Source organism: Neopelma chrysocephalum, unplaced genomic scaffold (assembly GCF_003984885.1).
Source record: "Neopelma chrysocephalum unplaced genomic scaffold, ASM398488v2 Primary Assembly neopelma1_86, whole genome shotgun sequence".
Lineage (NCBI taxonomy): Eukaryota > Metazoa > Chordata > Aves > Passeriformes > Pipridae > Neopelma > Neopelma chrysocephalum.
Window position 1 is genome coordinate 4,724,237 of NW_020897748.1, and position 12,091 is coordinate 4,736,327.

At 39.7% G+C, this 12,091-nt stretch overlaps 1 protein-coding gene across 5 annotated transcripts in view; it reads right to left on the reverse strand.

The window, feature by feature from the left end:
* Positions 1-12,091, reverse strand: part of MATN2 (matrilin 2) — a 75,224-nt gene that overhangs the window by 49,464 nt on the left and 13,669 nt on the right. For all 5 annotated transcript variants that reach the window (XM_027692352.1, XM_027692353.1, XM_027692349.1 and 2 more), the window contains exon 3: positions 2,083-2,652. In XM_027692352.1, coding sequence (XP_027548153.1) covers positions 2,083-2,652 — 570 coding nt within the window. The remainder of the gene's footprint in view (positions 1-2,082; positions 2,653-12,091) is intronic.

Genomic DNA, 12,091 nt, shown 5'->3' on the forward strand with positions numbered 1-12,091 from the left:
AACCTATTTCTGTGCCTCCATTTCTCCAACATAAAATGGGGATGACACCACTATCTACTTTACAGGAATATAATACAGACTTTATTTGCCCCTGACTGTTCCATCTCAAGTTCTGTCTTTCTCACACTTCTTCTAATCTCCATATCCTTTCCTGGACTCTGTCCCCATTTCTGTTTACATTCTTCTGAGTTTTCAACTCTTGTCTACTCCTCTGATTTCCCAGGATACTCCTTGCTTCTGTTTTACCTTGCTGACTAGTAATAAAAAAGGAGGCCCTTGGGATCCCCTGGCTTCAACTGCTGTTTCTGATATCCCCAGATCTTTAGCAGCCAGAGGTAGCATCCGCAGGGAAACTCCAACTTAGCAGGAGGTTGGACATGACAGGAGACTTGACCAGAGGGGTGCCTTCAATTGCTTTAACGAAGAAACAAGGTGTCCAGATGTTCAACTCAGCTAGAAGGATATTGCCCCTGGGTCCACACATGGGAGGACTTAAAAAAACTAACTGCATTTCCCAGGAGGAATGTAGGTGCTCAGGAAGCAGAGCTTAGATGCTCTCTTGAGATTCAGCAAGAGATGAATGCTGCTTCACAGTAAAGAGCCAATAAAATATTAAGGATCCTATCTGCAATTTAGTACTTTAAGTTGAAATCCATATGAATCTAACAGCTTAAATTATCTGTTGCATCTGGCTATGAGTTTTTAAGTACATCTTAGGATCTCACTTTCAATTCCCAGCAGAGCAGATATCGTGGAGGCATTCCCTGAGAACGGGAGGCAACTGCAACCCTTGTCACCTCCATACTCGTCCATCTGCAGGGGGGGTGGTTTTACTGAGGAATCCATGTGTTTGACTAAAAGTGAGGTATAAAACTCTAATAAATTTATTGGACACTGCCTAGTCGGAAAAAAATCAGGTAAACAGTATTTGTGCTGGATTTGTTTCTAAAAGACAATTAAAGAAATCCAATAAGATGGCGTTTTGAAGCATTTGCTGTTCATTCCATTTAAACTCTCAATCAATTAGTTTATTTTTTCTTGGTTTTTAAATATATCTTACTATGCCAGCTAATAATGCAGGAAGGAAGAAACAGGAAAAAAAAATCTATTATCTGATGAATGTCTGTGTTGGTGTTTTGTGCTGATGCAGTTCAGCTGCTCTTTGAAACAATTTTGGAAAAGACCAAGTAAGGAAAAATCTGCAGATTACCCTTACAATAAGCCTCAGTTCTTTTCTGGCAAAAGCATCCCTAGAGATGAGTGAGCATTTAATCTCACCATGCATTCTTTTTCTGGACTCTGCTGAAAATGCCTTAGCTTAATGCCAAATCTGTATGAAGCACTTTCATTTTTATCTCGTGAAAAAATAAAAAAGAGAATTATACTTACTATACAGATTGGAATAACATTAATTACATATGCCTTGATATTTGTAAAGGGTAATTTCTTGTAAAGGGAATTACAGATGGAAGTGATATCTGTTGTAAATTAATACCTATTAAAATATTATTTACTTTATTGTATGAATGAATAATATCACTGTAATGGATTTTCCTAATTTTCTGTATTTCAAATAGATGGAATACAAACATTGCCATGCCTGTGTCTCACTTGCAGTCACAGGTACAGAAATGATTGTTTGCATAGAATTATTATGTAAGCTTTGGAAGAGGAATACATGAACTTCCCAGAATATTTAAATAACCAAAAGACTGTTTATCAGTTTGAAGTTTCACTGCTAAGGGAGATCACATTTAAAATGAATAGATGAACCAACTTATCTAATATTAAAACAGTAGAGGGTTGTAAATGTATTGCTATTACTCAATAAATAGGAAAATCATGATATGTGTGTTTGCCTCACTGCTTATGACTACTAGGCATTAGACCATATTTTGTGGCACCTAACTGTAGCATTAGTTTTACCCCAGATGTATGACTGCGGTTCTGAATGTTGTCTTGCTAGTTCCCTTCAAAACATATATTCTAAAAGATAAGGTTTAATGTAAAAAAAAGTTTAATTATATTTTTTCTGTGTTTTACTTTCATCTGTGCATTCAAATCTATAGATAAAAATCTTACCACAAAGTTTAGTCTGGAAGGCAGAGGTCAGTGTTTCAATCTGACTGAAATTAGCAACCAGAAAAACATGCTCTTCATGCGGTTCACTCCCAATGGACTTCAGAGTGTTCATATCAACTCTTCCCACGCCAATGGCAAAAATTAGGATTCCTGAGTTACGTGCTTTAGCAGCAATCTCTGCCACTGGATCCTGAGGTCTCCCATCTGTCACTATCATGATAATCCGGGGCACATTCTGCTTCAGAGGCCGAGCTCCTTCTGACTCTGAAAATGCAATGTTCACTGCGTACTGCAGAGCCAGCCCAGTCATGGTGCCAGTGGCCAGGTGCATCATCCTCTTCACTGCTCTTTCGATATCCTGCTTCCGCCTGAAGGTCTTCAGCGAGAACTCCTGTTTGACTGTGCTGCCATACTGAATCAGACCTACCCGGGTGGCATCAGGACTGATGTCCAGGAACTGCAAGATGGTTAAAATGAACTCCTTTACTTTTTCAAAGTCATAATGTTGTACACTGCGAGAGCTGTCAATGATGAAGACAAGGTCCAGACGTTTGTTGTTGCAAGTATTTTCTAAAAGACAAAATGCAAACAAAAATACTTTACAAGAATTTCAAAATGCAAATAGGTTTGGGTTGATTGTCTAAACAAACACCCTGAGAAGTCCTGGGAAAATTAATGAAAAATAGGAGATATCACAACTAAGGCTACTTGGGCAATATAAATTTGTTCACCAGTAAATGAAAAAGTTCCTTTTACATGATCATTATATGTATTTGTGTCTGTGTGTGTTTGAGACCAGCACCCAGAATGGTTAATGGCAGTGGAATATGTAGATAGAATCGCAGAATCGTAGAATGGTTTGGGTTGGAAGGGACCTCAAAGATCATGTAGTTCAACCCCCCGCCATGGGGAGGGACACCTTCCTCTAGACAGGTTGCTCAAAGCCCCATCCATCCTGTCCTTAATCACTGTCAGGAATGGGGCATCCACAACTTCTCTGGGTAACCTGTTCCGGGGTCTCACAGTGAAGAATTTCTTCCCTATGTCTAATCTAAACCTGCTCTCTTTTAGTTTATTATTAGTTCATTACTCTTTCTTCTATCACTACATGCCCTTGTCAGAAGTCACTCTCCAGGTACTCGTGCCATACCCTGTTGTGTCATTGTAGAGGTTTTGACCTCACTTCCCACACAGGGTGGAAATCCCTCCTGAATTACATAGTTCCTATTTGAGCTGGCTGCACTGTGATGCTTTTTGTGGTAGTGCCTGAGAATTTAGAAATTTAGAATTTAGAACTCATGATGCAAGGTGGTATCAGTCCTCCATTACAAAGAGGGAAAACAGAGCACTAAGAAATCCAGGTCAAAAGCATCTGTTAATTGCACTGACTGATAAGACACACGAAGGGACTGATTTTTCAGGGAAGCTGGCATGAAGCAGCACTTTGCATGTACAAAGTACAGCTCTCAATGACATCAACTGCAGCTGTGAATGCTCAGCACTTCTACAAATTAAACCCCACGATTTCAAATCCCATCTGGAAAAAGTTTCGTGTATTGGACTAGCTCAGCATCACACAGAAATTCTGTGGTTGCAGCAGAGAGAAAATCCTGTTGTTGTCTACAGTGGCACTTAACTTGGCCAAAAGACGACTCATACACTCCCTGAAATCTTCTATTTCAGCCATCAGCTGTCTTTTTTCCAAGAGCCACTGAAGTAGAAATACAACAGAGTATGTCTATATCTAACAACTGCACAGGCAGGCAGGCCAAGCTATCACAGATAACAACAGAAGTGAAAGCTGTCTGCCCTCTGGGCATGTTACAAGCTTTCTGGGACACTGGGTACATCCTCTAGCTTCTGCTCAGCATCCTTTTCTGGAAGAATATGAGACATATGCACGAGTTGTGTGATGAGAATGGATAGGGACTGACCATTCACAAGAAGTCAGCACATGGCAGGCTTAAGGCAAGCCTGGGAGGTGAGCCATTAGCCTTGCCGGAGAAGACAGTATATTAAAAGGACTTTGATGGGATGCTGGTGAAAAGAAATTAGCTGAGGTTTAATATTTACATCAAAGACTCCTCCAAATTAGGAAATCCCTGAGTCACAAAAGCATGGCAGTTCAGGCAACAGCTGCAGGTAGCACTGTCTTGTCCTTAAACTATTTCACATGCACCTACTCTTGATCTCTGTCAGAGAGAGAACACAGGGTTAGATAGACCTATGGCTTCAATCAGTGTGTCTGCTCATCTTTTTAAATTCCTGTGGCTATGAATAAATCTGTGAGGTTGTCTGTCTGCATGGCTTGCAAGATTAAAGATGTCAAGAATGATCATCAAACTGCAGTGGCGTCCTCATTTTACCAAGCTGAGATACCCCTAATCAGTAATTTCCCTTATTGCCCAATTCAATTCCCAGTGCACTCTAATCCATCTTGTGCAGTGAATGAGGCAAATGCTTGGTGGAAAAGTAGTGTTTGACTGTATAATTAAAGGTCATGTCATACTGCACAAGTACAAGTGGGCCAATCAATTGGAAAACCTCTGTCTGTAGACAAGCCTTCAAACAAGTTCACTTGTGACTGCTGACGAACACTCATCATGCACTTCTGCCAAGGCAGGGGGTGAGAAAGATGCCTGTTTTCACTAGTTAGCTCAGAGGCCTCTTTCATAGATTACCAAGAACATTCATTGGCATAGAACAAAAATGCTCTTTAATGACAATAAAAATGTCTGCCTGGATTTATTCATGTGCAGTCTACAGTATGGCTTTATTCATAAGTGCAAAAATACGCTCGGGTTGCTTATTCTTTCAAAATCAGAGCAGGTTGAATGTAAGCCAAGTGGAGCAGAAAGAAAATTCCAGTTCTAATGAGATACAGATATCCTGACATGACTATTTTTCATCTTATTATCTTAATTATAGTTATCCTTATATATAATTATTAATTCTATTTACTATTTATAATATGAAATACAAAGATAACACTAAGTTATGATTTGTGGAAGCACAGCAAGAAGAAAGGAGGATAATTACAGAAAAGGGCTAAGAATATGTGTGTGTATATGAGGGGAAGGACAGGCAAGAGAGAGGAGTAAAATGACTGCTATTTTATTTCCATTAAAACATTTCAGCATACGCAAAATGAGGAGGTGTGGATTGGATGAGTGGACAGTGAGGTGGATTGAGAACTGGCTGAAGAGCAGACCCCAGAGGGCCCTAATTAGTGGCACAGTTGAAGGCCTGTCACTAGTGGTATCTACCAAGGTTCAGTACTAGGCCCAGTATTAAGTTATTCATCAATGACTTGGATGAAGGGGCAGATGCCCCCTCACAAGTTCACTGACAACACAAAGCTGGGAGGAGTGGCCAATACCCCAGAGTGCTGTGCAGCCCTTCAGAAGGACCCTGACACGTTGGCCAGTTGGGCAGAGAAGAACCAACTGAAATTCAACAGGGGCAAATGCAGGGTCCTGAAAGTGGGGAGGAATAACTCCCTTTACCAGTACAGGCTGGGGGCTGACAAAGTACAGGCTGGAAAGCAGCTCTGCGGAGAAGGACCTGGGGTCCTGGTGGACAACAAGTTGTTCATGAGCCAGCACAGTGTCCTCGTGGCCAAAGATATCCCAGGGTGCATGAGAAAAAGCATTGCCAGAAGGTTGAGGGAGGTGATCCTGCCCCTCTACTCAGCCCTACTGAGGCCACATCTGGAGTTTTGTATCCAGTTCTGTATTGCTTTCTGTATCAGTTTTGTATTCAGTTTGTGCTTCTCAGTACATGGAGAGACATGGAGCTCCTGAAGCAAATCCAGTGAGGAGGTTATGGAGATGATTAAGGGACTGAAGCATCTCTTTTACAAGGAAAGGCTAACAGAGTTGGGCCTATTCAGCCTCAAGAAGAGAAGACTGAGAGCGGCCCTCATCAATGTCTACAGGGATCCAAAGGAGGGTGCCAAGAAGGTAGAGCCAGGCTCTTCTTGGTGGTGCCAAGCCATAGGACAAGAGGCAACAGGCAGAAACTGAGGCACAGGAGCTTCCACCTGCACATCAGGAAGAACTTCTTTCCTGTGCTGGTGACTATGCACTGGAACAGATTGCCCAGAGAAGTTGTGGAGTCTCCCTCACTGGAGATATTCACAAGCCATCTGAATGCAATCCTGTGCCATGTCCTCTAGGATGACCCAGCAGAGAGGCTGGACCAGATGACCCACTGTGGTCCCTTCCAACCTTATCCATTCTATGATTCTGTGAAAACAAGTTAAAACTAGAGCCATGGTGTTGAATCCTTTTAATGTGAATATGAAGATTTGGATCCCAGTCTGAAGAGACTCATTTGTCTATTTAGAAGTCTGGAATGAATCTTGGTGGGAAAAAGCCTGGACAGTGTTGGTGGATAGTACTACCAGAAACACACCCCATTGTGCTAAATTACTTAAGAAAAATCTGCTAGTCTGAATGAAATACAGTGTATTTCAAAACTACTTTGACAAGCAAAGTTCTACCTATATAAATACCACACATTTTCAAATTAAATTGTATTTAAAATTTGTGTCTTCTGAATTGGAGGGAATGTTTAAAAACCCTGATTTAACTGAGATGGCCTCTATGAAAAATAAAATATAACTCTTTTACAGATGCAAAATCCAGTTTGGTGGTATTTTGAGGAGAGGCAATCAGTAACGACTAACAGATTTAAACACTCATCCCCTTAGATAAACTTTCAGTGAGAGCTTTTTAGCAGTTACATGCTTTTGCATTTGCCCTGTAAACTATAATCTCTTCCTCTGACCAGCTCTCATTTTAAACAGGGAACTTTCTCACAATTTTGGCAAACATCTTTGTACCCAAAAGTAACTCCCTTCCACTCTTCTTATGAAAAGTGACATAGTCATTAAAAAGAGCTACTCATCTATAAGCCTGCTTCTAAGTCAGTGGAGGTTTTGTAATGCCAACACAGAAGTGTGAGTTGTCTTATCCAAAGGAGAGGCCAGGAGGGCCAAGACAAAGACAGAAGGAAAGATCAAGTCAGTAGTAAATATGTTCTCCTCCTCCGCTCAGTATTCACTTTGTAAATGACAAATACAACGACGCCACCTTTTCAAAACTAACAATGCAAGGAAATTTTGGAAGAATCCAACTGGGGTTCAATTACTGAGAGGTACATGAAACAAAGCTTAAAAGAATATTTCACATTAAGCGTCTTAATTTCCTCTAAAGCTGAAAATTCTGTTAAATTATTTTCTCTGATCCCTGCAGGTTTCCTTCTACTCCTTTCTCAAAGCAAATTATGCTCAGGCCTGAATCCCTATTTTGGCTAAGACAAAGCTCAAATTGCCGTGTTTCTACCCTCTCAGCTTATTTCTAACTAATGCTACATTCCCTTATTATAACTAAAGCAGTACCAAGGAGTTTTCCTGGTAGTTGGAATTGACTCTTCTTGGCTGTTAAATCATCAGAACAGTTCCTGATACTGTTGTATCTCTCCGTGAGCTCAGGGTGTTCCACAGCACAGCAGCAGGCTGCTTTGTACCTCTGGTCTCAGTGCCAGAGAGCAATCTAAAGTACCAGCTAAGCTCAGAGGCCAGCTGGCCTGCATCCACAGTGTTAAATTCACCTTCCCAGTAAAATAGAGTGGCTGTATGCAAGATGCCTACTGGGAATAACCCCTGCAGGGATTATTCTCTGTAGCTTCTGAACCATGCATGGAGATTGCTTGGGGTTGATAGTCACTGTGGGCCAGAGACACTTAGCAGCAACAATGATGGTGGAGTTCCAATGTCCAAGAAGTTTCCAGCACTGTTTAATTTCCTCAAACATTTCCATTTGGGGATACTCAAACAACACATTCAAAGGATCCGAATGTTAAATGGTGATTTTTCACAAGATTTTGCAAGCTTGCTCTACTGAAAACACAGCTTGTCTAAAAATGAGTTAGTTATTTTCTGTTGTTGTCCTACATCTTTATGACTCCTAAATACTTTTTTTTTTAATCTGGATATTACTTATTTGGTTATGTAGGTGTTTATCCTAATAGACGAGAATGGATAAACGTTACAGGCTATTGTATGCAAAGCAAGAGGAGATGACTTCAATTTGGTAAACACTACAGCAAAGTTAAAGCATTGAAAAAGTGATTTATAACAAGTTGATATTAGCTCCAGGAAGATGTTTGCCATAGAGCAAGACAACTTAAGCAAAAAGAAAGGATTACATCAGTTAAGAAAAAACGAGATCATAGAAAAATTATTGCCTGAGCAGGCTTTAATGGCAATTTTAAGATTTTGTGTTTCTTAGCTCACTCCTCAGTAATGTATATACAAAAAATTACATGTCCTCTGACACTGCCAGTAGTAACACCAGGTTTATTTTTAGATTTTATCTTTGAGTAACAGAGCAAGTCTTCACTCAGAACTAAATAAAAGAGGATAAAACTATTCTATTAGCAAACTATACATTTTTTTCCTAAATATATATTCTTTCTTTGTCATTTTATTATTTCATTTTCCCTCTAGCCTTCAACCTTACTTGCCTATCTTCTCTTTACAACTTTTTTCTTTATAAATCTCTGTATAACTCCTACCAAATCTGTTTCAAAATATATGAACTTGCTGGGTGTCAAATATATTTTCTTGAAGTCCACAATTCTGATTTTCCCTAGCTAAATATCTAGCCAGAAAGATTGTGTTTGACAGGTTCTCACATATTTCCCAATGATTTATTAGTTCATCAAGAAGGTTTAATCTTTATCATACAATCATACAAATAAAGAATACTCAAATTTCCAATTCATTCATAAATATAGCAAGTACAAAACGCTTTGGAAAACACATTTTGTGATTGTTGCAAAGCATAAATGAAGAAGAGCAATAATTCCAAGCACTTCTTGTCTCTAGTGAGACATTTTGAGCAAGTTAGCTTCCACTCTTTTCATTTTCTTCTCATTTTAATTCAAAGAAGGACAAAGTATGATATGGTGCATTTCAGATATGATCAATACCTAGTTCCTGAAGAGAACATTAGAAACTGCTCAGTACCCCTGTCCTAGCACACATATGTGCTGCACTTGGTTCTGCAGGTGACTCCACCTCTTGCCAGCTCTGAGACAAGCCTTGGATCCAAGACCTGACCCTCTAGTCCCTGGCCCCATCCTTTCTCTGAGCCTTTCCCCAAATACACAGGCCTATGGCCCTAACCCAAACATTCATTATGAGTTTGGCAGCTCACTCATTCTCCCTTACAAATTTCTTCATCTGGGAACAATCTCTAAATGGAACACAGCCTCCAGACGTTTCTTTATTGCCTTTGACAAAATCTCTTCTGAACTTCCAAAATTTCTGAGAGAACTGTACAGCAGGAGGCTCTTGTCCAGAGATTTCCATTTCCTTCTACATGCAAATGCTTCATTATTAGTCACCGCAGGAGGGTCCACTACTTTGTTCTCATTTCACCTCACTATTTCTATTCCTTCCATGTCATGCTTTTCAAAATAACAAGGTTATTTTTAACATTAAGTCTCTCTAATTCCAGAGTCCCAAAACTGACTCCTAGTACTTTTCCATTTCTTTACCAACACTGGTGCTGTCTCTGGCATGAAGCCAAAGCATGGTGTAGGGATACTATCAAGTTGCTTAGCTCTTTTTACATATTTCAGCTGTTCTGAGATGGAAACTGCTGGGTTTCCTGACAGGAGCCAAACCTGCTTTCATGGTCATGAGGACCAGGGAACAGGTTGTTTTCCTTGCAGGTAGGGGAACACCTGGACAGAGGGAAAAAGAATAATGATATCCCCATGCAGTGGCAGCATCAACATCTACCCTCTGCTTCCTGACAGAAACAAATATTATGTGCTCTGAGCTAAGGATAGCTTACACCCATGAGAGAGGAGGAATTCATTTTCTGAGCCATGATAGAGAAACCTCATGGCACACACAGTTAATGCTACTTTGCATCCAGTTCCAGTCTGAAAGCACTTAACTCTGATTGAGACTGTCTTTTGCTGCAGTCATCTGTAAAACATCAAATCACAACCAACACAAAAAAGGTGATTATATGGGAGGTGGTGATCTTTGTATCTTCCACCTTGAAGATCTCAAACTCCTATCTTGCCTGAGCTACTTGGGACGTTGTCGGAAGGACACAGAAATTGTTAGAGAAGAAACAGATACAGAAAGTAAACAATTATTAGTAGCAGCATGGAAAATTTAGAGAAAAAAATGTGACCTTATTGAGTTAGTTGTGTCCTGCTTTCCGGATATTAGCTTAATGTTTTAAAAATTCCTATCCATACTTTTTTTTAAAGTCGCCCATGTCTTTGTTTACGGGGAAAGCTGTTAGCAACCTCAACATTACTCACGGATCAGCTGATCTGCAACTACATATTTCTATCCATTGGTAACAGTCTAAGTACTAGACTCTTTTCCAGGACAAATTCAGAAACACCACAATGGGATACTGCTGTATACCATTTCCCACTGTCCCCCAAAACATGGGACATCAGGTCCACTGGCAAAGCAGTAGTTCTACCACTTCATCAGCACTTCAATAAGTAGATGATGTCTTCAAGCTTCCAAAGCAATTTAAATGTTGTCTTCATTCACAATAATGTCTGATTACCCACTCATACCTACAAAATGAGATGTTCCTTAAGTCATGCAAATGCTGTTTCCAGGATGCTCAAGTTAATTTTGCTCATATGTGCTTTTTTAATTAAGAAGTTAAAGTGCTCACAATGAAGTCAAAAACTTCTGAAGATCAGTGTTCTTTCTTTTGGCCTGATATTTTTTCAAGACAAAATACACAAAGGAGGCTTTGAGCTCCTTGAGAACATACACATAACAACAGTTTATAATTTTACTAACTGAATTATCGTCAAGGCAAATGCTTTTTCAAACAGAAATGGCATTTCACAGTAATTTGTGGGGGTTGTAACAAACAAATTCAGAAATACAAAGATCATTTGCTGTTTAGTTCATGACTCAGTTTTTTTCTGTGACAGTAGATATTCTTTCTTCCTGTGGAAAAATTACAAATCGTTTTCATAAAAAAAAAGGAAAAGGAAAAAAGGGGAAAAAGAAGGGAAAAAGAGGGGCAAAGGTAAAAGAATAAGAAAACAAAACAAAGAAGAGAGAAAGAAGGAAAGAGGGAAAAGACTATTACTGAAATACCCTTCAGGTGGCTTAAAAGTGAATGTTGTCTTGATACATTACTTGAAAATTAATAATGAATACTAAATACAAGAGTTGGCAAGCATAATGTTGTTCTGTGGTTAAAAATTGCTAACACAGACCAAAACTCAAATTTTCTGATCTCCATGATAATTGGCTGCAGATGAGCATTAGAACACAAATCCCTGGGGTCTGTCATGGTCCCAGCTAGCCCTCATGGCTCATTAGTTGGGCCTCTTTAAGGAATAACAGCTGCTGCAGGGAAAAATTGGCTGGGCAGGGATATGATTGCTGCTCAGATCTCGCCTTCTCAGACTCCAGGACCTCTGTTAGGGGCTGGGGAGGCACAGCCTCAGCACAAACCAGGCTACCAAACCTCAAAGCCACAGAGACACGATGTCCTACTGTGTATAAACCCCAGAAATCTTAAAGAGCGGCTACTGTGGGGGAGAGTCCAACAGCTGAGAGATTAAGATGAAAGTTGAAGTTTCAAGAGTTGATATAAAGTCTCTGGGAAACCTCTCAGCTATTGAAACAAGCACTACTGGGAAGCCAAACACACCATTGTTAATATTGTCTTGAGGCATAAAGATTGTAATACACACCTACACACCTCAGAAGGAAGAAACAGGTGATTTTACAGACTGTAAAATGCTTTGCTTGCTCTCTTTCCAAATAGAACAGATTTCTATCTATATGGCAATTTCATGTTTTAACTATAGAACTGATATATTGTATCCTTATAAAAGTTTGGTTAGGATTGTGCTTATACTTTCACAATTCAAAAGATGTAATTGACAATTTCTTCCTACCTTTACCTACTGTCTTGAATAGTTTTCATCT